The sequence below is a fragment of the Takifugu rubripes genome, chromosome 10 (assembly GCF_901000725.2).
Source record: "Takifugu rubripes chromosome 10, fTakRub1.2, whole genome shotgun sequence".
Classification (NCBI taxonomy): Eukaryota; Metazoa; Chordata; class Actinopteri; order Tetraodontiformes; family Tetraodontidae; genus Takifugu; species Takifugu rubripes.
In genome coordinates, this window is record NC_042294.1 from 6,084,274 (window position 1) to 6,108,985 (window position 24,712).

At 46.5% G+C, this 24,712-nt stretch overlaps 1 protein-coding gene across 4 annotated transcripts; it reads left to right on the top strand.

Moving 5' to 3' along the window:
• Positions 1 to 1,582: 1,582 nt before the first annotated feature.
• On the top strand, positions 1,583 to 24,626 carry slco5a1 (solute carrier organic anion transporter family member 5A1). Of its 4 annotated transcripts, none has more exons than XM_011607911.2 (11): positions 1,583 to 2,012; positions 2,252 to 2,350; positions 2,798 to 4,169; positions 15,425 to 15,557; positions 15,634 to 15,851; positions 17,953 to 18,117; positions 19,336 to 19,534; positions 20,568 to 20,727; positions 20,871 to 21,112; positions 21,184 to 21,248; positions 21,428 to 24,626. In XM_011607911.2, exons 3-11 carry the CDS (start codon positions 3,209 to 3,211, stop codon positions 21,883 to 21,885), a joined length of 2,601 nt encoding a protein of 866 aa, XP_011606213.2. In that variant the 5' UTR covers positions 1,583 to 2,012; positions 2,252 to 2,350; positions 2,798 to 3,208; the 3' UTR covers positions 21,886 to 24,626. The 4 variants fall into 4 exon arrangements, with proteins under 4 accessions (XP_011606213.2, XP_029698402.1, XP_029698401.1 ...); XM_029842542.1 differs by having other exon boundaries at positions 2,260 to 2,350; XM_029842541.1 differs by lacking the exon at positions 1,583 to 2,012 and having other exon boundaries at positions 2,196 to 2,350.
• The last annotated feature ends 86 nt before the right edge of the window (positions 24,627 to 24,712 follow it).

The following is a 24,712-nucleotide window of genomic DNA, read 5'->3' on the forward strand; positions in this document are numbered from 1 at the left end:
GCTCTTAGTTTCTTCCTAAATTATTGATTTATTTTTATCAGATGTGCTGTTGGTGCTCTTTGTCGGTCAATATTTACACAGTGACGACCAGCAAGATGTGATAAAAAAAATCTATAGACTTCTTTGTTTATTTGTCATTTTATTGATTTGATTTGTTGGAAGTATACACTAACTTAATAATAATTTATAATAATAATAATTTAATATAATTATTCAGATAAAGGGCTGCTTTGGTAATTTATTACAGCGTGCTAGCAGAATTAGTAAATTAGTCAGAAGCATGATGGCGTTAATATTTAATACTTGCTGACAAACCTGCATTTTAGTTACAGTAGTTCAACAGGCAGCCGACTATTTACTCCAACAATGTTGGTGTTGTAGCGCCACCTGTTGGATATTTTGATGAACATACGTTGTCTGCAGTTTCGGAGACATTTCAAAATTAACTCACTAGAGGGCGCTGTTATACTTCATCTTCCATCACAATGCGCTCAAGTCAAACCGCAAATTACAGTGGAAATCCAAGCGAGTCCATCGTGCTATTTATGAGCCTTCATCTTTAATTTTAAAGAATCAAGAGGAAATTTGGTTATGATTGTGTCTATTCTGTGATCTATGTTAAATAGCTCTTTGAATAATATGCTATTTTTTAATTGCTTCTCATGTGAGAATGAGCTACATTAGTACAGGTTGGCAGCTGCTGTGGGAATAATTTAGACACAGCACCTCCAACCCTCGTAAAGTGCAGCCATGTTAGTTTCCATTGTACTAATCACTTGTTCACATGGGAAGTTCATTTTGGGAAGTTTGTTTTCCTGCACCAAAAAACAGACTCTTTGTGTTCATCTGTTGCAGCAACACAATCAAGCCAGATTCTTCCCATGTGGTACTGCACGGCACTCCATTGAAACTGTTTCTGAGAAGGCATGGACATGTTGACCCTTGGATAAGGCTGTTCCTTTAATCTGCGATGTGTTCAATCCCACTGTCTGTTTTCTGAAGAAGTCTGTGGTCTGCCTCAGTCTCACAGAGACAGAGTCCACTGATCCTGTATGATACTTCCCATTGATCCCATTTGTGTGACCATTGAGACATTATCATTCAGGCACAAGCAGAGATGAAAAAATGAGCCGTGAAATTCGATGTTAACAAGTCAATGTGTGGCCCCCAAGGTTTTAATGTAGAGAGACATCATAAATTATTAGAACTCAACCCAGACGATAATCAGTCATTGTTAAATTGTAAAGTAACACAAAATCCCCCAAAGAGGAGGAGATGCGAAGAAGGATGAAGAGAAGGAGGAGAAGCAGGATTGATCACCCTGCCTAACTTTAGCAGGAAACGAATTAATGACCTTTGGCCGAAGTCATTCATCCTGTTGACAGGCAGTGACATTAGCACTGTCTCAACAAAAGGAATGGCTAACTGGAATACCGTTTCATTATTTCTTTATCAAATATCATTTAATTGACCCAATTTAGTACATTATCCAGTGAATATTAATGTTCCGTGTTTTTCGCCTTTCGATTGTCATGTAACTGCAAACTGGACCCGTTATGTGTACAAGCCGGCGACCAGGCAATCACTGCTGGGTCAGCAGTGTTCCAGCTGTCCTGGTGACGTATTGTGGCAAACAAGCGACATATGGAGCCGAAAGGCATGTCGGAATATGGAGTGCTTTAGTTGGAGTTTTCGGTTTTATCTAAACATTAGCGTTCATTTAACTGATTATTCAGTTGAAATTTGAATTGCGTCGTGCTGAAAGGTACAGCTTGAAGTAAGCGTTTGATTTTACGCTCATAAAGTGGGTGACACGCAATTACACGTTAGAAAACAAACTACAAGTCTAAATATGGCGGATGAGGAAAAACAATTCGCCTCTTAAACGTGATGCGTTTAGTTAGTCTCCTCGCTATCTTGTACGGACAATGTCACTATTTGGGAATTGGGAAGATCACGAATGCTTTTCTGTTTAATCAGAAAAATCGACAGTAAGAGGACACAACATCCGGGTGAGTTTAATTCATGTTTCACAAATGGAAACCTGGTTTGTAAAGCGCTATTTGAGCTAGTGCCGTTATACGGACTTGATTAGTTGCTAAATAAAAATGGATCACAGATAATTATTACATTAGACAGGTGGTTTTTAATCGTTGATTTAAAATATGTTTACCGAAAGTAATTGATCAATTCTGTAGTTTAAATATACTTTATCAATGCGTGAACCTGCGAGTATAATAATTTCCGATAGCCATAAAGGCAGCACTTTCTGCAGCGATCCGAGTCAAGCAGATTTCATTCAGTGAACAGCGGCTCCGTACGGAACAACAGGCTACCTCCCCCGTCCTGTGTGAGTATCACAGCCTTCGCTGCCTTCCTCCCCGCTGCTCTCTATTTTTTTTTATGTCTCGTAATATTTGTCAGCTGCCCTGTCGCGGCTGAAACAAACTAACGCCCGGAGTCGAAAATGTCTGGTTGAAATTGAGGGGTTATTTCTTTCCAAAGTCAAGGGTGACGCGTTTGTGGACAGCATGGTCTTTTGTTCTCCAGGTTTTATTCCTCGTTTTGTAAAAGGGGAGCTGGCTGTCATTTACGCGTCACCCTCAGCGACATTATGATAAATCGACACCCTTTTATTATTTATTTTATACTGAATATTTAATTTGCGTTTCTATTTTCATGAACTCGTTTTGTTACAATTCATAACCTGCTATCGCTAGAGGTGATAATAGCTGTATATAAAAGTAATATTTTTCTGTCAAAAGTTGCTAATGTGTTTTTTTATATACATATATAGGATGCTGCACAGCTATGGGACAAAGGAATCGACACACCTTGAATCAAGTTGCTATCAAACAAAGAGCCATAAACATCAGCGTCAACAAAGGATCCTAAATAGGGATTTATTTATTAAAAATTTTTGGCAAGCTTTTGAGCTGCCCTACGTTTTAAAAGCTCCCTACAAAGTTAGGGTTGAGGGAGGGGATTCTCTGCTGTGAGCAGGCAGGATTCCACCATCAGTAGTAGCTTGTGAGAACAGTTTGGCATCATGTGGATTAAAACATGCGCATGAGGGGTTTGTTCTGCCCCAGTCCTGCTGGCAGGGCAGAGTCTTCTGTCCAACACCCCGGCCTCCAGCATCTATTCTGTCTTCATGTGGTTTTAGTTGCTCACTGAACCGATTAGAAGCTTCACCTCCGGCTCCACCATGACTTCATCCGACAACGATGAATCGGAGAGCAACTTCTCTGGATCCCAGGAGATCCATGAGCTCCAGGACCACTACATGGACCCGGAAAACGGCTTCAAATCCAAAAGCCTGCCCGTTCTGAACGGCCCTTTTCAAGCGGATCAAAAGGACGTGGATTCTCCGCTGGTTGACGCCACACGCACCTGTGTGGCCGTGCAGGCGAGTAGCGGACTGCTCACCACATCACCGGACTTGAGTCAGGCAGAGTCTCCATCTTCCAGGACAGACTTTTCCCCCTCCATCTCCAGCATGGTGGGGCTCAGCACCTCTTTACCTGTCGACGGGCACAGGGATGCTGGGTCTGGGGGTCAAAAAAAAGGCTTCTCTCTGACTCGCATTATTCACATCCCAGCCAGGAAGTACGTGCGGGTCATCCTTCAGGACTCGCGCTGCTTCTTGTTCTGCATGTGCTACCTGACTTTTATTCAATCCCTGATGGTTTCGGGCTACCTGAGCAGCGTCATCACTACCATCGAGAAGCGCTACAGCCTCCGCAGCTCTGAGTCCGGCCTGCTGGTCAGTTGCTTCGACATCGGCAGCTTGCTGGTGGTCGTCTTCATCTCATACTTTGGTGGCAGAGGTCAGAGGCCGCGCTGGCTGGCGGTGGGCGGTGTTGTCATCGCCATAGGAGCGGCGTTATTTTCTCTGCCTCACTTCATCTCACCACCTTACCAAATCCAGGAGATGAACTCATCGGCGGGTCACGAAGGCCTCTGTCAAAGTCTGAACGGCAGCGGGCGCGAGCTGCTGGACGTGGCGTCCTGCCCTCGTGACCAGGAGGGTAACGAGCACAATCTCTACGTGACGCTCTTCATCTGCGCCCAGATACTGATCGGCATGGGGTCCACGCCAATCTACACGCTGGGGCCCACCTACCTGGACGACAATGTGAAGAAAGAAAATGCATCCCTCTACCTGGGTAAGATGCTTTGAATGTAAATAGGAGCACTTTAAAGTGAGATTTATTTCTCCACAGCAGACATTGTTATCTGCTCTCTTCTGCAGCTCTGCAGCAGTGACCTCTGGCACACTCAGTGTCAGGTGTACCAGCCGATCTTATTTCCATTAGAAACTGTTTATTTTTGGAACAATTAAATCCCAGTTTCCCACCTGTTTAGGCTTGCGGGTTTTTATCAGTGAGGTTGTGTACAGCGCTGCATCGCCCTCTCTGCCCTCTGGACCGATGTTTTGATTGAATCTCTGCATCACGTAACGCCTGCACAACGCCGAGGTGAATATACTGTAAAATTCAACCCCGGGCCTCAAATATTTGAGGGGAGTGGAGGGCAAGAAGCAGAACCGGGTTGCTTATGAGTAATGTCCCGTACTGTGTAGGTTTGTGTGTGTGTGCACTGAAGGTTGGAGGCTGTAAACCTGTAAAGTAATCATTTTTGTCTGAATTAGTGTTACTAATGAGGTCATATACATTTGTCTGAGGTCATTGGATCCTCTAATCAGTCTGGTATGTCATATCTCTGAGATATGTTGTGAATATTGGGATAATTCCATCTGTCTGCGCTCGGTTGTTGGGTTATTTGGACGTGAGGCACCCGCCGCCTCTCGGTTTGATGCAGGTCGCGTCCTCCTGGTTGGACTACATCTGATGACTGTTTTCATGATCAGTGCTGTTTTTTTTCATAGTTGTCCAGTTACATCTGTCCTCTTGCCTCCCAAAGTTCACATTACCCACCATTTACTGTGACATTATTAAAAAGTGCAGCAAATTTACATTAAATTACCTTAAATTTCATTTACCCTCCTTAATATCTTGTCATACTTCCATTAGTTGCCCCGATATCAGCCCATCTATCCGTTCCACCACCTATTTTGCTGTTGCTGCCTGCTTCACTGTCCTTGGTAGCCAGTGTCGATCACATCACTGCATCACAGGGAGCTAGAACTGCACATCCATTAGAGAAGACACAGCCTGAAACACTGGCCTGCTGTGCCAGCTCCCCAGTTAGGTTCTCCACAGCAAGTGCACAACAGCTCATAAGGCTCATCGACCCTTTTCTGTGGAGACAAACCTCTTTAGATATCCGTAAATTCACTGTTGTCACTTCTCCCCGCTGACTATTTTGAGATGGCTGGCAGACGGATTATCTGCTCTAACAAAGCCTTGTTTTTGAAAACACGAGAGGATGTTCCGCCACATCAGATGGAGCAGAGTGGAAGAGTGCTCTTCCTTTTTTTACATGACAGTTAGAAAAAACATTCAGGAGAGTGCTTAACACAGTGTTTTTCCATGATTATGTTCTCTGAGGCGCGTGTTATTCGAAGTCTGAATCACCCACAGGTGCCAGCCTGGGTAGATTTCAACCTCGGGGCTAAAAAAAATAAAACGTTGTGTATAAGCCCTGAACCTTCCCCGTGTGGAGTTGTGTTACCCCCCATATCTCCAGGAGGATTCTTCCCACGGTCACCCGGAGGTGTTTTGTTTGCCTATATCAACCCATTAATGTAAACCCTGTCTCAATTTCCAGTGGCTCAGAGGGGAGGAGCTGCTCGCCACGGTCCACACCGAGGGGTGCTCGTGTTGCCCTTGGAAAGACGGGGAGTGTGTGTCCTCCTCTGTCACCGTGTTATCTTTGTGTATGCATGCATACACAGTTGAGCCTTTCACTGACCTGCCACTCCATTTCCCAGCTCTGGCCCCACATCGCTATGGTGATGGAAGAGGCGTGGCAGCTAGCAAAGAGCCTTGTGAAACTGTAGTACAAGTTTTTTTTAAATGAGAAGGATTACAATTATTTTTAATAGAATAATTGTATACATGTCCACCTTTCCTCTCTTTATTTACACATTTTCAGCCTCACTGCTGGGAATGTTTTCCCTTTGCCCTTCATCTTGTCAAAAGGGGGTTATTGGTGCGGCTGTGCTCCCAATCTGTCATCATTTGAATCTGGCGTGGCAACATAACGACCCACAGGCCTAAATGATCAATAACTGCGACTCTCCTCATTTAACAGTTGATCCATTCGGAGCGTTGGGCACTGGCTGTGACCTGCACTTACGAGAATGGGCCATTTTTTCCTCCCTCTCTCTGATGGCCTGACGGCGGTCGTGATTTACAAGCTAATGATGCTGAGAAGCTGTTATCGATGCAGCATGAATGGAGAGGTCAGGTCTGATTAGACTGCCATCCTCCAGAGGACTCCATGCAAGAAACTGCAGTTTTTACCGCCTCCTTTTTTGATATCTTGGCTTTTAAGACTCTCCACATACAAGCATACGTGTAGCCACTTATTTCCAAGCATGTTAATGCCAATTGATTCATCGGGGATGACATTTGCCTCTGCATTAATGAGTTTGCAGGACAGCCGGAGAGAGCGCGACATCAGAGGTCTGTTTATTTATCAAATGGGAAGAAAAGAGGAGGCTCAAGCTTTAGGAAAAGGGGAGCTTGCTTGAGGACAATGGGTGTGTTCTCCGCTGTCCAGACAATTTTAGAAAGAACAGTTGCTCTGTTTCTCCGACGAGGCGTGTGCCGTGTGTCACACCGCGCTGATTTTCAGTTTTTGTGACTGAGGATTGTCACACTTGACTCATGCCATGTTTTTTAAGGATTAAAAAGACAAATGAAGCCTGATTTTGAGGATTTTGTGACATTTTTATGTAGGTGTTATTCCACCATAAATAATAACTTTCAGTTGGGTTTCTTTTCCCAACTTTCCAGCTTTTTGCAGGATTATGCACTTTGACTGAATTTTCTGTCCTGTAACAGTCTGGAAAAATGCAGATTAAGGTTACTGCACGAGTCAACCCAAGTCCTGGGTCCACTCCAACCAGACGGATCCCTTTTCAGCATTGGTCAGGGTAACACATTTGGCCCAATTATACCCTGGCATGTATTTGGAAAATCTGGTGTCATCACTGTCTCCGGGCCTGCTTTCAGCCCGGTTTTAAATGTCCTCTCTGGTACACACAAGCCCGTGTGGTTACTCAGCACCAAGGAACCTTTTTAGCTGCTGACTGCTGAAATTTAACACTGTCAACCAGTACCCCTTCACCACTGTCTGTTGTCTGAGCTCCTGTTTACTATTGTCTTTCCTCTCCAACTACCCACAGTCCTCTGAAGCAGACTTTAATCAGCCTGATGGATGCGTAGGAGTGATGGAGAGAAAGTCCAACTGAGTGTGGGAGTTCCGTTTGTTTCCACAGGCGGGGATCTCGTTCACAGCTATTGTATTGTGGACATCACTCAGGCTGGTTGGCTGATGACCTCCAGCCTTTTTTCACTGTTCTGTCCAGTTTGTTTTGACAGTGTTGGAAGGTTCCTCGGGAAATGCCAGCGCATGTGTTATCGTGGAAGCTTTGTTTTCTGTTACGCGAGCAGAAGAATCGGACATTATTTCTTTGTTCTTGCAGGTTCTCAGATCAATGTTGTTCCAGGTTCTTCTTGATCCCAGGCTTTATTTAGCCCGTCGTAACCTTGAATAATTCCCCAAAGAAGCTTTGTTTCTGGGCAACAATTCAACTCTACATCACAGTAAGGAACTATTTGTGTCCTGTTTGGGCCATTGACACATAGACCCAGGTTATTTAGATCATTTATTACCAAATAAACTACCAAACTTACAAAAATATCTTTTTATTAAGGAATTAAAAAAAAACCCACTTCACTGCTGACACCCCTTTTTTTTCCTCGTTGCTTAAAAATCCTCGACATCTGTGGGTTTTTTTTTTTTCTTTAATTAAGCTAATCGGTGCTCTGAGGACAAACAGGCCCTTCCTCTGCCTGTCTTGTCGAGCCAGGAAATGAGTTGCTGTCCACAATTACCAGATGTGTATCTGCTGCCAGAGGTACATTGTGTCCTATGGCAGCCATCAACGCATTCAGTGACGTTGCCACTAAGCAACTGAGATGGCTGCGACTGTACGTCATCATAAGCTGGCCTGTACATTCAATTCCAGTCACATTCCCTTCCCTCCATTTTCTATATCCTATCTAGTTAGCCCACCATGTGAGTGGAGCCAGTCTTCAGGGTGTTGGCAGGCAGACTTGTTTTTTTCATTCAAGTGTTATGTCCTGAGGGATTTGGACCAGTAATTGTTCTCCTTGACCTCCGATGAGGGTGGTATGGCTGCTGGAACGGGAAATTGTTCATCACATTGAGATGGCTGCAAGAATGTGCGGAGGACAAACACGTCTGTGTTCACCAATGTTGGCATTGGTGCTAGGCATTGCTGGGAAAAAACCTGCTGCCATGTGTTAAATATGTTTTAATAATCGTGATATTGTTTTTTTTTCTGCTGAGGTTTTTTTTTTTTATTCCTAAACTGGCAGCTGTCCCTCTCTGACCTTCAGCTGTCGTCCAACTGCGCCGGCCGTACAGAGCGGACCCATGTGTTGAGTGTCCCAGAGGGATGGGAGCCCACTCTGCGTGTGATGGATGGCACTAAACGCCTTCTGCCTTCACCCTGGGTGACTGCTGCTCCGTGCAGATGTGCCGGAGCAAGGGTATATAAAATCTACTCAGACGGGCTTGCGTGTCGGTGGGAATTCCACCGTACGCATCCATCTGTGTGTCTGGGCATCTCTGCCAAGCTTGTTATGTCATTAAATTTAGCGTTAAGCTGGTTGGCCATTATATAAGACAGGCTAATATGTAAGAGCAATACAGTTTAAGCTTTTTATAATAGGGGTGTTCTTTTATGGTTCCAGAAGCCAAATGATTTCTTTAATAGTCACAAACATGGACTTGAGATTCTAATTGTAATCCTGTAGCCCTAAGGATGATGAGGGTGCAGCTGTTGAACGCCGGCAGGGGTGGGGTTTTTTTTCACCCGTGTGTGTGTGTGTGTGTGTGTGTGTGTGTCTGCACCTGCTGGTGGCGCACGCAATGGTCTTGTGTTGCAGATCATGCACTTGGCTTTGCTGCAAGCATGCCGCTGGTATTTGAGCATATGTGCCTGTGTGGTGAGACCACAGGGAAGTCTGACCCACTAATGTCAAGGCTTTCTTCTCTCACTCTCTGGCAAGTGTGTAAGAGGCTCCTCTACTGCAGAACAATGTCAACTGCAGAAGGTGGACGCTCGGCTGCAACATTTGTGAATGAAAGCACTTGTGCAGTCACTCCCTCTGCTGTGTTCACCGCAGCAATCATTATATTTCTGTGGATATTATACAGTTTTACGTATTCATTTAGTGCCTGAGACCAACAAGATCTCTGTAGATTTCAGTAAACAGGCATGCTCTCACACACTGGCCAAAATCCTTTGGTGGATGGGGGGTGGGTGCTACTTTACGCACCATTTAGCAGATTTCCGGTGCCATGTCCGTCAGCCAGAGAGTCTGAATTAAGCTGCAAGTGCAAGTCTGATCGCTCCTCAAGTTCAAGGTCTTCCACTGACAAATAACAGAATTGCACCTGCCAGTTGGAGCCTATTTGTGAGGAATGAATGAGGGTTATTTAAGGACTTCATCATTTATCTATTTTTTTAAAAAATGCCTTTTGTTGCAGTCAATTTTTCCACTTGATGCACTTTTGCTGCACCTTTATTCTTGTCAGGATGACTGAATCAACCCCAAAACTAGCCGACAGTGTCGTACGTGATTTACAAGCACAGAGACAAAGAATGATGAGTCTTAAGAAAGAGTATTGACTTAGAAGCTTGTGCAGAGAATGGAGGAAGAAAGAATCGGCATTAGACGCAAAGAGCCAAACAAATACAAACTTTTATGCCGCATATGTTGAATCTCCTCACTTGCATCACAAATCCACAGCTGTGTGGATTTACAAACTAAGTGCACTTGGAGTTGTTTGCAGTGGGATTTATTGAGCTTTTCCAACAGCAGATTTGCAGTTAGAACATTGCATTAACAGTAGTTCAGTTAACAACCCCATCTGTCAGAGAAGCTGTGAAAAGCTGCACAAAACTGGTTATCGCTCCAAGTTAATCCATCACTAACAATCAGGGTACCAAATTTTGCATTTTGAGACCACAAATGTCTAATCCTGACTGATGAACTCGGAGGCCCGGTCACATGATTTAGTGCAGCACAGACAAATAAACAGCTGAGGTTTGGTGGTTGGGTTTTCCTGCCATCACTGTGTTGCCTGAGCAGTTTTTGGTGCTTTGCCTTTCAGATTTATATGCATTTAGAGTCTGCCTTCCCCCTTGTGTCGGCCGTTAAACATGGTCAGCAGCATATTTGTGGAAGTCTGCTGCTCGTGCAAGTTCAGAAGTCTTAGGCCAGCATACGAATCAGCAGAAAAAGGTCATTCAGTGCCAGGGTTAAGATCCGTGACCCCTCTGAGGCATGCAGACGCTTCATTGTGAACGATGCGGGCTCCTTCCCGTCACAGTAGCCCAGTGTGCCGTAAAGTACCAAAGAAGGTCACTGCCGCTGCAGCCGAGCTGGCTCGACGCTGTCGGCTATTTTCTATCCTTAGATAATGAGCAAAAAGGCCCATTTCAGTAGAGCAGCATGTACAGTGGATGCATCACCCATATCCTTGTGTCCTCCTCATGTCTTACCTCTGAGCCATCAATCACATACCACAGGGCCACATGACCTACATCTTGATTTAAAAAATAAATATATATATGTATAGTGGTCAGTGGAATGCCAAAACCAGGAGAGGGGGGATGAGAAGCGGGAGCTGGGATCAATCTGCTTGTACCCCTTGTGATCAGTCATGTCTTTGCTTAAGGGGATTACGTCAGGACGCCGAGAGCCTCGATGGACGGCTCAGAAGTTAGATTTGCAAAATTTGACTTTGATGTTGCTCATTAACAGGTCGCGTCCAGCTAATAGAGCCTCAAGTCTTGGCTTGTACCAGTGCGTGCTGACTGCAGACCAGGGATTAAAATGCTTTTAATGTACTTGATCCACGAACAGGCCTTATTATTGTCTTGTACCACCCACATTCTGCTATTTCATGCCAAGTACTGTGTTGATCTGTGAAAAAACGGCCTATTAAAGGTTCATGGACTGAAATATCCTAAGTATGATGGGACTGGATTCATTTGAACAATCTTATAAATGTCCTGATTTATCAGTTTAGAACTCATTCACATGGTGGGGTTTGTGTCAGGATCGTCACTGCCAATATTTATAGACCCGCTGTGGCTGTTGTCTGTCTGGGTGCCCAAACATACGGATGGTGCCAGAGTGACTCTTCATGTCTAAATCTGTATCAGAGGGACAGTATCGGCTGTTGTGAGACACGGCTTCACCATATCGTCTCCATTATCTATGAATTTATATTGTGTCTTAGTGTCTATTATTGTTATTATGAAAGGTTTATTGTTCGTTGACATAGTGGTGCTCTACAGCTTTTAATATGAGAAGCATTATACCAGAAGATGACCTATTATGCAAACTTGCAGGTTGCTGCAAAACACACACACAGACACACACACACAGTTCTACACACACACTCTTCCTTTCGATCTTAATATAATATTGTTTTAATTAAATGCTTCAGAATAAGCATGATGGAGTATTAGCTGCCTGGGATATCCCAAACACTCTCCTTCTCACACACACACACGCACCGCGCTGCCCAGTGTGCATGTGTGTGTGACTGCGAACCAGAGTGGGGGGCCTCAGTCCCCACCTATGCCCTCTGGGTACAACTGTAAGGTTAGGACACGTAAGAAGACACTGCAATGTCAGCAAGTCACTGTGACAATGCCTCTATTCCCCCTATCTCATTCTTTCTTCACTCCTCTTTTTCTCTGGGGGGCAATAGGAGGTTGCATAACTGAATCCAGGCTCATAAAACGGCCATACAGCGAGCGCCGTTCTTCTGGTTTCAGCCGCAGGGACCACATGGGTCCTTTATCATAAAGCTGTGGCCTGCAGCTTTGCTTCTGCTGAGCCTTAAAGTGTTCACGATTCTTCAGAGTGGAGATGTTATTGAAAAAGGAATAGTTCATTCAGGATTTTCACTAACTCTACCTGCGCATAAAACGACATAGATCAACCCAACGTGGCTCAGAGAGGATGCTGGGGTTGTATCTGCCGCAGGTTGGACAGCTGAATGGCAACAAACTGTAAATCCAAGGTTGGGTGCACGCATGCTCCCACCACTGGGCTGGTTGATCGGGCAGGTGCCAGGAAGAGCATAATTTAGTTAAACCAATGCTCAAACTAAAGAGCTGAGACCTGTTATTGAGGTATTGCTACATGCTAACGAAACAAATGAGCCATTCTGCACTTTAAACACAAAGACGCAGCCCAGTTTAGTTTCAACTTGCGGGGATATGTGGCTCCAGCTTTAAGACAAAGGACTCGGTGTCTCTGGCTGTATTTTCTCCATGTAACTAAATCAAATTGTTAATCTGCGATAATTAATTTGAGCGGCAGGAAGGGGGGCGATTCATTAAGGTGGGCTTCCTCATCAGGTCCAAAGTCAATCTTAAAAAATTCTCCCCTGCAATTTTAGAAATGCGTGCTTGCGATTTGATCTGGTAATGATGTGTGTGTTTAGAAAGGATGTGTGTGTGTGGGCTCTTGCATCAGAAAAGCGTATATGTGTCTGCTTCTAAGCCTCTCAGGAGTGTGGAGGAGGCCGAGCGGAGACAACAGCATCACCAGTGCCTCAAGGTTAGACATAAGAGGGATGCTGCTGAGCAAGCGTAACGACTCTGTTACACAGCAGGATCAGTTGATCAGATGGTCTCCTCGCCTTCTCTTACCGTGTTACTCTCTGTTCACCCCAGCTTTGTCTCTTGATCAGCACTGTTTCTATGTCTTTTATACCCATATGTTTTCTGGACCAAGGATTAACTCTTGAAAGCCATCATAACCTCCAAAGCTGAGAAATGAGTTCAAGTCCAATCGTGGTCTGAAGAAACAGAGTGGGATTTGGTGGAGAGCTGATTGAAGGGAATTTGGGTTTGAGCCAATAATGCATCGTGTGACTCTCTCCTTCCTTTGTTTTTCCTTATTTCGTTGCACCTCTCTGTCATCTGTCTACATATTTACTGACGTCACTGAGAGTTGCTTTCCAGTGTTCACAACTGTGTATTTGCCCCGGCAAACTTTCCGAAAACTTCCATCTTGTTGCTGGTATTGAAATCTGTACGTCATGTAACGGCTTCTGTGCTCTTTGACGTGATCCTCAATTTTAAGCCTTCCATGCATGGCTAATAACAAAGTTGCCGCAGCTCATTGAAAGTCTTGCCTGACTTTCAATGAGCTGCGGCAACTTTGTTAGACGTTTTATTGATGTTTTATTGCTGACTTTGTGAAACATAATCAAGAAAAGCCAATAATTCCAACCGTGAGCTCCCAATCCATTACCTCTGTATGCGTCGGAAGCAGCATGGAGCCTGTAATGCATCGTCCTTCATGTGCTGCCGGTAAAGGTCTATTGCGTGATTCCGTTAAGTGAGTCTGGTGCGACACTTCTTTATTGGTGTGCCCCCCACCCCCCCCACCCCCTTCCCGTGCTCTGCTGGCACGTGTCACTACAGCACGTGCGTCTGTATGTGATGGAGCCGCTGCTGCGCCAGCATATTCCTCAATCTAACGACCTTGCCGCGTCCGTCCTTCATCGGCAGTCACTGGTTTCAGGTCCGTCCTAAGCGGGCAGGTTCAGAACCATATTGGTCCTTCATGTCATTGATGGACACAGGACAGGGTCTCAGACAGGCTGGGGGCTCAAACAAAGGCAGGAAGAAGCTTAAAAGGGCAACCAAAGACTGTGATTGGCTCTCAATAATGGTTGCATCTGAAGTTTTTACTCATCTCAAGGGCTTTTTCTTATCATTATGCTGCGCCACCATAGAGGGAATTCTTCCAGAGTGTGTTTAGGAGTGTGTTTTGTTAATTTCAAGATGGGCATGCTGAGATAAGACCCCTGGCTGACTTTGTTAACAAGAATTCTTTGTTTATCTTCCTGCTGTGATCATTTATCCTGTAACATTGTCCAACAATGTACCTACCGTGGTAAATCAAGTCCAGCCAGCAGGATATGAGAAATGGCGTGCTGAAAGGAATTACAAAAGATGGATTATGTTGCCTGTATGGAAAGAATCAGAGGTGGAAACAGTGAAGGAGAGGTATGGATATCAGGAGGTGTGAACAAACTGTGTCCTATGTAGGGACCGTGAACATTCAAACAGATCCACCCATATTCAGTTGACCTTTTCTCTATTTAAATCGTTATTTTGTCTTTTTAATAAACACAGAAACTCAGCCGCTTAATGTGAGCATCATCGTGCTTTGTGTGTTTATGTCCTGTCCTTTTCCTCCTTTTCTTTTCTTTTTCTGTGGCTTTTGTTTAATAATGACACGATTTAATTGATTCTACAGGGGTGTTGGAGGTCTGGAATGCTATTTGAACTCTGCTGCAGGAGTTCAGTCGGCTCTGTCGACCACGTCTTATGTAAGAATGTGTAAAGATAAAGTTTTGTATTACGCTGAAACAACAAAGGATTAACAGACTCGGAGTGGCATGAGAGTTAAGTGTGTTTTGATTCCAGAGAGGAGATGTTATCTGTTCCCTGCGGACACAGCATGTGTGCACATTAACAGAATGCATGCACACACACGCACCCACAGTCTTTTTGGCTATACTGTTTCACCTAAGAAATGGACATTTGTGGGAAAGAGACCTGCGTCTTCTTGTGGGCGTGAGTTTTGTCCTCCGCGCAGCGATGAATATGCAGGCACCTCTCAGGAAGCGCTAATCCCCTCTGACGGTCACACAAGGACCGTCCCACAGACTCCCACAGCCTGATGGCTCGCGGCGGTGTTCCAGGTGTAATTATAGGACGTTTTGACCCGCGCTTAGCGCCGGTAAATGGCTTTGACTTGCATTTTGGCTCGACGTCTGCGGGAGCTTTTTCCACTCGCCGAACCGAGGTTATCTAACTTTAATGAGTTTTTCCCTTCCTGTGGCGAAAACGATGCAGCGTTATTGTCTCAGCCGCTTATAGAGTTAATGTTTAGTCCCTTAATATTGGAAGGCTGGAGCTCCAGGTGTGACCCCTGGGTCAGCACATGACCTCTGGGGATTTGCTCTGTTGAGAAGTGGTGAGAAAAGACCCAACAGAACAGACCATTTCATGGTAATGAAATATTCTCACAGGTCTAATTTAGACAGTCACGGTGAGCAGGGATCATTAGGCTTAATTAAAAAATTGCTCACAAAGTACTGAGTTCTTGTTTTAATGAAAATCGGCAGTTAATGCCAATAAAAATGTCTTCTTCAGCCATCATGTATGTGATGGGAGCCCTGGGACCAGCAGCCGGGTACCTCCTGGGAGGCGTCCTCATCGGCTTCTACGTCGACCCCAAAACCGTCGTCAACATCGACCAGAGTGATCCCCGCTTCGTGGGCAACTGGTAAATGCACACATCTGCCCCGACCCCTCAAGTGTGCACTTCCTGTTTACAAAAGCAACCCCGCTGTCCCTTCCAGGTGGAGCGGCTTCCTCTTGTGCTCTATCGCCATGCTCCTCGTCATCTTCCCCATGTTTGCCTTCCCCAAAAAGCTGCCGCCGCGCCACAAGAGGAGGAAGGCGAAGAAGATGGGCTCGCCCGGCGGCAACTCCAGCGACGACGACATGATGAAGGAGAAGTCCAGCGGCAAAAGCCAAAATGTGTCCTCCTCCATTGGTTTCGGAAAGGACATCAAAGGTGAGAAACCTTTAATATCAGTCCTCGGTGGCGTCCCCTCCTTAAAGAATAATGAGCTATTGATCCACAAATGGACCATAATCCAATCAATAACCTGGATAAGTCGTTTCATCTTCCGGGGGAACCCTCTGTTGAGATCTGCTCCTTTAAGATGTTATTGATTGGGGATGGATGAGGGTGTCTGCACATCGGACCAATGAAGCAGATAATGCAGTGTAAACAGGCGCTGCGGTAGCACTAATGGAATCTGTTTACTTGAGTAAATGAATAGTAAACAAGGTTTAATGTCATGGTTTGATAAATGACCTTCATTTAATGGATTGGGGTTTATTTTGCCGACTTTGATCCGTGAATGAGGGCGCCATCTTCCCAAAACGAGCCTTTTAGTTCGCATTAAAGTAAAATCAGAGATGGTTGATGAATGGGGGCTTTCTTGTTGTTGTTGTTGGGTGATCTACCAGGAATCTCCTATTCTGCAGGAAGTTTCCCCCGTCACCGTCTCTCTCTCTAATGAGCTCCCCGGGGAGCCTTGGTCACGTTCCTCCACGCAGCAGCAGACTGACTCTGCAGCAGAGACACGTGTGCTCCTTCCCCTTTAACACAATCGGGCTCTAATATGTATTTTTTTGGGGGGGGGGGGGTCATAAATCATTACTTTATTGCTGCAAGTACATTTCACAGATCCCAGCAGGATGATTTCATCCTCAGTTTCATCAACTAGAAAGTTTTGCTGACCACAATGTTTTGATGGGTGATGCTTTTTGGGGCCGTGCATGTCCTTCTGTTGAAGAGTGTGTATGTGTGTGTGTATCTGTGTGTAACACATATTCAGCACTTTATGAGAAAGAACACCGAGAACAGCAAACGCGGAGTATTTCCAGTAATGTCCCTCAGAGGGACCCGCTGTGATTTATCAGTTATCGTACTTGAGTTTTATGATCAAGGCGCAAACGGGAGAATAAAACGACGCTTGAAAGTGGTACCGAAATGAGAGTTAAACCACCGCGAGCCAGCGGTGCCTCTGATTTAGGCAGCAGCTGCTGCAGACATCAACATGACCCCCCCCCCCCCCCTCCATCTGCCCCTTTGCAGACACCATGCCGGCCCAGCTCTTACAGGAATTAAACCATTAGTTACTGTTCTCTCTGAACCGTTTGATCTGAGGTAACACACTGACATCTCACGGGGCCGTGGGCCCGGCTAGGCTGGCCAATCTCAGCCTCACAGTAAGCCCCAAATAAAAGGCAATAATAATCCACTTTACATTCACCCTTTTTGTTCGATCGCTGCTACCAAAAAGTCCCAAATTTCCTTTTATCTGAAAGGAACAAATTTTAAAAATAGTGTAAATCAGTGAAACGCTCTAGACACTCTGATGTCATACCTGCTTGGAGGTTGAGGTTACTTCCTAGTGACCCCCATATCAGGTGGAACCAAACACCACTTTGCTTTCGGGAGGAACTGAAGTCTGGGGTCCCCGAAGACTCCAGAGATCCTCATTCTGTCAAACCTGCTGCTCAGGGCTTTTTTTTTCCTCTCACTGTTGCTGCGATAAAGCGGTTTGCAGGCTTCTGTTATCTGATGGCCTTTTTTTTGCAAGTTTTCTGCCGTTTCTTAACCTACAAAGAAAAAGGAAACGTGCATGTGCGTCACACTGGGGGGAAAAAAATGTGTGTCACCGGGTTTGCTTCCTTTCTTCTGCCCGGTAACAGCCCCGCACTCTAAGTACAGTCTGGTCACATGACGGAACGGCCGGCCCTTATCTTCGAGCGAGACATGAAGAGCACGCTTGCTCTCATTAAGTTAAACCAAGGTTGATGGCATTCGCAGGGCCTGCTTTATTTGAGGTTCACAACACGGCTACGCATGATCTCCGCACTTCATCGGACAGCGCTGACTGCGAGCTATTTGAGTCTCCTGAACCGGGATTGTTCGGGGGTAATGTTTACATCTATAAAACAGAAATGCACCACGGGCTATTTAGCATTAGCTGCAGCTTTTTCAGTAACAAAGGTCCCGCTGGGTTCAGTTTGTGTGGGCCCGGGAGTCAAACGAAATCGCCTCGCGTGTTAATTGCGCCACATCTTGTGTTCGCCGGCAGATCTTCCTAAGGCGGCGCTGCGGATCCTCAGCAACATGACCTTCCTCTTCGTCAGTCTGTCCTACACCGCCGAGTGCGCCATCGTCACCGCCTTCATCACGTTCATTCCCAAGTTTATCGAGTCGCAGTTTGGCATCCCGGCCTCCAACGCCAGCATATACACAGGTAAGGGCAGCATTCCTCCACCTGAAGAGGAATTTAGTGGGGTTTTGTTTAAAATAACGTTCAAAATATAAATAGCTTTCCAGATTTGATCTTGTCTGACACTTTAAGTATGCAAACGCACGTTTTTCTTTTCTCGTGCGCCCTGTCGCTGCGTCCTGCCCTGGTCAAGCGACACTCTCCCGGACTGCTTCCTTTCAAGCTGCCGCATTGCTTCACATGTACGTGCTGACTCGCAGTTGGCGAGAAGCCCCGCTGGTATTTGCTCAGGAATAAGTTTCCGTTACAAGGCTGTTCTCCGAGGGAGCCTCGTTCAGCACCGCACATGCACAGCCTGTAATTTGTGAACAGTGAACACAGAACAAAGGCGGTCTTGTGGCTGGTTCAGGGATCGGAGCGTTAATCATCGGCCGCGGGCCTTTTCACAGACTGACGGCTCGGTTATGGTTCCTGAAAGCACAAAGAGCGCGTCCAAACACTGGCGGTTAGCATACGGTCATCCGGAGATGCTGGCGTTCCTCAGCACCGTCGCCTCCTCTCTGCTGCCTGTTGCCAGGATACAAGGGGTAGGGGCAAACGGGTGGTGCCGTTGCCATGGGTACCCAGAAGATGCTATGATGTAGTGATGTGATGATGACCGGAGAGGAGGAGGAGGAGGCATCAGTGCTCCTACAGGCAGCCAGATGGACTGAGCAATTGTGACATTTTCCTGATGATGCCTCTACAAAGAGGAGGAAAGAGTCTTCCTGCTCATCACGTCTTTGACTAATAAGAATTCCCGGCATTGTCGGAATGTTGACAGACTAATCCTCCTCATAACACTTCTAATCTGATCTTGAATGCTCCGGTTTGATGTGATTGGACTTCTATTATCATGCTTGAGTGTGCAAATACTGCTGTCACCATCTATACGTTACTGTTTCCACTGAAAAGCCCCCCCACATCCATCCTCTCTATGCTACTGTGGAAAGGAGCTAACTTTCACTAGCACGTTAGCAACACGTTTCTTTCTATTTTTACCGTCATCACATCAGAAGATCTCACCAGCATGTGAAAATGAGCGAACCAGAATGATAAACGACGTCACCCCCCCCCCCCACACACACACACACACCCCTCCCCACATCCAGAAATAGCGCCTGATAGCGCGCAAGACACCTTTCAGATCTACTTTGGCCTGGTGGATGCCCTAAAGCAGAGATACTCTGGACTCTTTTGCAGGCTTGATCATCGTACCAAGTGCTGGGGTGGGCATCGTCCTGGGGGGCTACATCATCAAAAAGCTGAAGCTGGGCGCCAGAGAGTCCGCCAAGCTGGCCATGATCTGCAGCGGGGTGTCCCTGCTCTGCTTCTCCACACTCTTCATCGTGGGCTGCGAGAGCATCAATTTAGGAGGCATCAACATCCCCTACACCACCGGGTGAGCAAATTCTGCGTTAGCATACCTGCACACGTGTTTCCGTCTGTGGCGTTCGGGTACTTCAGGGCCTGGGAGGCCGTCGCTGCTCCCAGGCCATCGTGTGCTGTCTTATTGTGGGAGCGTGAGCCGCTAATGAGCAACACTCCTGTGGCTACGGTGAATCACTCTGTCACCTCTATTCCTGCCCGACACCACATCGACAGGACAGACGCAGATGCACAGCGGCGTCAGCTCATGACAGTTCCTTCAGCTGCTCTCCAGATGTTATTTATAACAATCAGACTCCTGGTGGCTCAGCGGCACCACCGTTAATGCTTCGTTTGCTAATTGACTCGTGACAGAACTGTTAAGCAAAGCGATCGCTCGGGAAATAGCAGAGGAGCCCTTTACAGTCTCGTAGCTGACCGTTTTGATAAGTGCAGCCTTTGTTGGAGCTGGTGTTTATTAACGGGTCATTAGGACACGTGAGCCAGTGGGGCTTCTCATTACGAGCGGCTTTGGGCTCTGCTCACCGGCACCACCTCTGTGAGGAATGTTCCGCTCAGGGCCTCCATTGATGTCTGGACTTTCACACTAGTCTAGACAAAGCTGAAGGGAGAAAGGGGGGGGGGGGGGTCGCACCGAAGGTGGTGCCGACCAATGAGTCAAAAACCTAAAAGAATGCAAAGTTTGATTCCCCGGTTCAGTTGGGAGGCATTTCGAGCGTGTGTGCCAGAATCACTCGCGGGCAGCTGTGTTGATAGGCGCCATCCACGGTGGTTCCGCTGGGCTCAGAGCGGCGCTTCCCGACAAAACCGCCAGCTCGCATCACTGCCTCCGCTCAAGACCGAGCCGAATCCCTGTTTGGTTAGAGCGGCTGTTCCCACACTGCCTCTCTTGACGGCGGAGGTGTCACTTCCTGTCTGGCCGCCTTTAATCTTCATGTGAATCTGCTTCGGAGCTGCTGCCCTGTTGGGAAAAAAAAAAACGTTTATTTAACTGTGTTACGTTGCTGCTGTTGTTTGTTGTTGTCATATGTTTCCTGCGTCTCCAGGCCGACTCTGACGATGACTCACAGGAACCTAACAGGAAGCTGTAACGTCAACTGCGGCTGCCGGATCCATGAGTACGCTCCCGTCTGTGGCTCCGACGGCATCACGTACTTCAACCCCTGTCTGGCTGGATGCAGCACCGTGGGCAACGACAGCACTGGGGTAAACACACACACACACACACACACACACACACACACACACACACACACACACACACACACACACACACACACACAAAACGGGTCAGATACGGCATCAAACATGATCGCATTAAAGTCGAATCTGTTCTTTCCTGCCTCCAGATTAGGAACTACACCGACTGTGCCTGCGTGCAGAGCAGGCAGGTCATCACTCCGTCCTCCGGCAGCCAGGTCAACCAGCTCCAGCTCGTCATCGTCAAAACCTACCTGAACGAGAACGGCTACGCCTTGTCGGGGAAGTGCGACCGCACGTGCAACACTCTGATCCCGTTCCTCATCTTCCTCTTCATCGTCACCCTCATCACGGCCTGCGCGCAGCCCTCGGCCATCATCGTCACCCTCAGGTAAGAGGCCGCCGCTTTCCGTAGGCCTCGGAGTTGGTTTGAGTTCTTCCACAAACGGTTTGTTGTTGCAGGTCGGTGGAGGAGCAGGAGAGGCCTTTTGCTCTCGGCATGCAGTTTGTGCTGCTGCGTACTCTCGGTAAGTGAAAACAACCTTTTAAACCATCATTTATCGGAGCTAGTTTGATCAGAAAGTAGAAGGAATTGAGCACAGAAGGTACAGCAGGGATAAACCTGGAACATGTAGACATAAAGACGACCGAAAACAAAGCAAATACCTGTATTCAGGTGTGTGATGACATCATCTCTCTGCCTCAGCGTACATCCCCACCCCCATCTACTTCGGCGCCGTTATCGACACTACGTGCATGCTGTGGCAGCAGGACTGCGGCGTGCACGGCTCCTGCTGGGAGTACGACGTCACCTCCTTCCGCTTCGTCTACTTTGGTCTGGCCGCCAGCCTGAAGTTCGTGGGCTTCGTCTTCATCTTCCTCACCTGGTACTCGATCAAGCACAAAGAGGAGCGGGCCGAGCGCTGGCGCCAGCGCCTGCCCCCGCTGGGCACCGTCAGCGAGCTCATCTGCCACGCGGGGGGCCAGAAAAGCCACGCGCGCACCCGCTCCTGCCCCGTGTTCATCCCGCCCCGGGCCGAACCACCCGCCGCCCTGCTACTTAACCGCGGCCACAGCAGCCTCAGTTGCCCCGGCAACACCCTCAAAGCAATAACACCTCCCATCCTGCTGCCGCCTCAACACGGAGGCTCCGCCCGCGTTTGAGAGCACACCAGGCCTTCCTCCTGAGGGCTTTATCCATGACACGTGCCTTCCCGATTGTGTTTCACACGGTGTCCGACAGGCGGGGCGCTCCAGCTGCTGCGCTGCTTACAGATGTGCGCCCACCACAGTTTAAAGGGCTGCTCAGCGTTAACAACAACAGGAGACAAACACATGGACAAAGCCTCAAACTGCACCTCCAGACCTCTACGCGAGGGTCGGGACAGCGTGAGGACCTCGCCCGGTGCTAACGTTCAAGGGTCAAACCTCTCTACGGACAGATGAGACGTCATCAACAGCAACTAAAGCACAACTGGCAACCCTGTACTATGCAAGATCTACTGTACAGCCTACTGTATCCTCATCTGTACCTCTCCTCAGCTCAGACACTCCCACATATCAGCCTTGTATTCTAGCCATTCCAGCCCCTTCTCTTATCCGGTCGATGTGTCATTCATATTTTCACAAGCGATAAAGTGGGATTTCGGTTTTTTGTCCTTTTTATTTCGCTACAGTGCCTCATCCAGCTGTCTAGGCCAGGTAAACAAAGCGAGCCACCAGGATAAATGCTATCTCCTCAAAACGCCAGTCGGCACCGCTTTTCGGGCAAGCCATGCCAGTGTGTTTGTTTGTTTGTTTGTTTTTTGGGAACATCGTGCTCACATCCTGGTTAGGTAGCCGTGCAGCTGGAACGCTGTCTAACTGTCAAAAGAAGTCTGTGTACGTCTTTCATAACTCAATAACAGGGAAGTGGGAAAAGGGGTTTGATAGGACAGCGTATCTGTTAATATCTGTTAATGTGCAGAAGCTACTGTATGATCAAAACGTGCGATCGGCCACGAAACTGGCAGAAATCCAAGTGTTTTCACAACAGCTGACCACACGACTAGGGTTGCCACCTCTCCCCTAAAACTCTGAATTGTCCTTTAATTGGCGAGTAAATTTTGCTCAATACTAGAGGTAACTTGCTCCATATTTCCATAAATGTCCATAAATATGTCTGATACAGAGATGTGTGTGACAGAATCCAAGATTATCCAACCTGATCGGGAGACCACCAGAGGAGTGAGAGGCCTTGGGGGCACCAGGGAGTTTGTTGTCCTCTGAGGTGAATTAATAAAACCATATTAATTTTATTAAACTCTAATCTGGTAGATTGATAGGCTAGCAGTGACAGGGAAAGTAATCAAAGCATAGCTTTGTTTAATCACATCTAGTTTCACTGTTTCCTGCTCATAAAATGGGTTTGGCTGTTGGCTACTCCAAAAGTTAAAGTTCTTATTTAAGGTTTGCAGTAATGTAAAACAAACTGGTTCCTTGGAGCTATATTATTAAATAATGATGATAAATGTCTTTAAAGTTATGTGTGTATATCTCCCCAGCTCAATCCTTTTAGAAGGGTGGCAACTCTACTTATGACCTCAGAGTGAATTAATGTATCTGATCTCTTGATGCATCCTTTTGGCTCTTCATTGTGAAGGTTCTCTGTTCTGATGGTCCTCCAGTGTACATAGATGGTGGGGTGCTGGGGTGTTTGGTGCCCCCTGGTGGACGGTGGGGGTTATTGCAGACGGGGTGTAAATGGTCCACTCAGCAATTAGACACTTTTGATTGAAGGTTGATCACAAACCTTAATCACTGTAGTCCTGGAGAAAAGATGAGGGATGTTCCACAGTGTTCAGTTTCAGGAAAAAGTCAAATTGAGGCTTTAGGTTCTGTTTTCTTACTTTGGGGGTCCTGGGGGTGTCCCAGCTGTGCTGTGGGTGGAGTCCTATGTGAATGGTTGTGGGTTTGTGCTCCAGGGTACCTTGGCATTGCTCTTGTGTTTGTCTATGCTGGGTCTTGAACCAGGAACCCTCAGAGTCTGAGCCCAGTCCTTAACACACTGTGCCACCACCCCCAAAGTGGTAGCACATGTTTGTTCAAAAATAGCTATATAATAGCAATTATAAGCTGAAAGCATAAGAACGATGTATTTTATATCCTGATGAGTTCCTTTTGATTTTAGCCATTAAAAGTGGGCAAATGTGATGCTGTGGATTACATTTACAAAACAAGATTTATGATCGGCAGTGATTAATAGTATTTTAGCACCTCAAATGACAAACAGATGATGATTGTGTAAATACTGACAGAGCAAGTGAAACGTATTATTGAGCTCATGCATAGTTAGGAGCATATTTATGAACTAACCCATGACATTATGTAGATTTAAAGAAATGATGCTACAAAAAAAAAATCTTTGTTTCTCGCTGTGCCTGAACAGTATTATTCAAACGGGAGGGGATGGATTTAACGTCAAAGGGGAGGTTTCTACACAACCCAGTTGATGAATTATGCTACCCACAATCTGCGATGAGTGATAGAAGTAAAACCAACAGAAATATCAATCAGGAGTGCTGCTAATCTGACTACAAAGCCAAATAGAATAAAATAAAAAGGAAGACTGATCTCTGCTCAGAGAAGGTGAAGGAATCTCCCAGGAATACTAAAGTGACCATGGAAAATGGCGAATGCGGGCGTGTTGGCCTTTACTGCACGGTGCTACAGTTGGACCGTAGGTTTGCTTTGACACTTTACATCTGTTTGAACTAAAACCTTCTTCCTGAACGGAGCAGGAACAATGTTTCTCATCTCGTCGCGTTTGTTCCTCAGAAACCGAAGTCCAAGTTATGTTTGTGAACACTTGGTTTACAAATGCCTTGAATACTTGATATTTGTCATTAAATCGAAGGGGGGAAAAATCATTTGTGACTGGATTATTGGATGTTTGTTTTGAGATGTGCAGAGGACAGTAAGCAGCAGATCAATGGAAAATGCATAGATTATA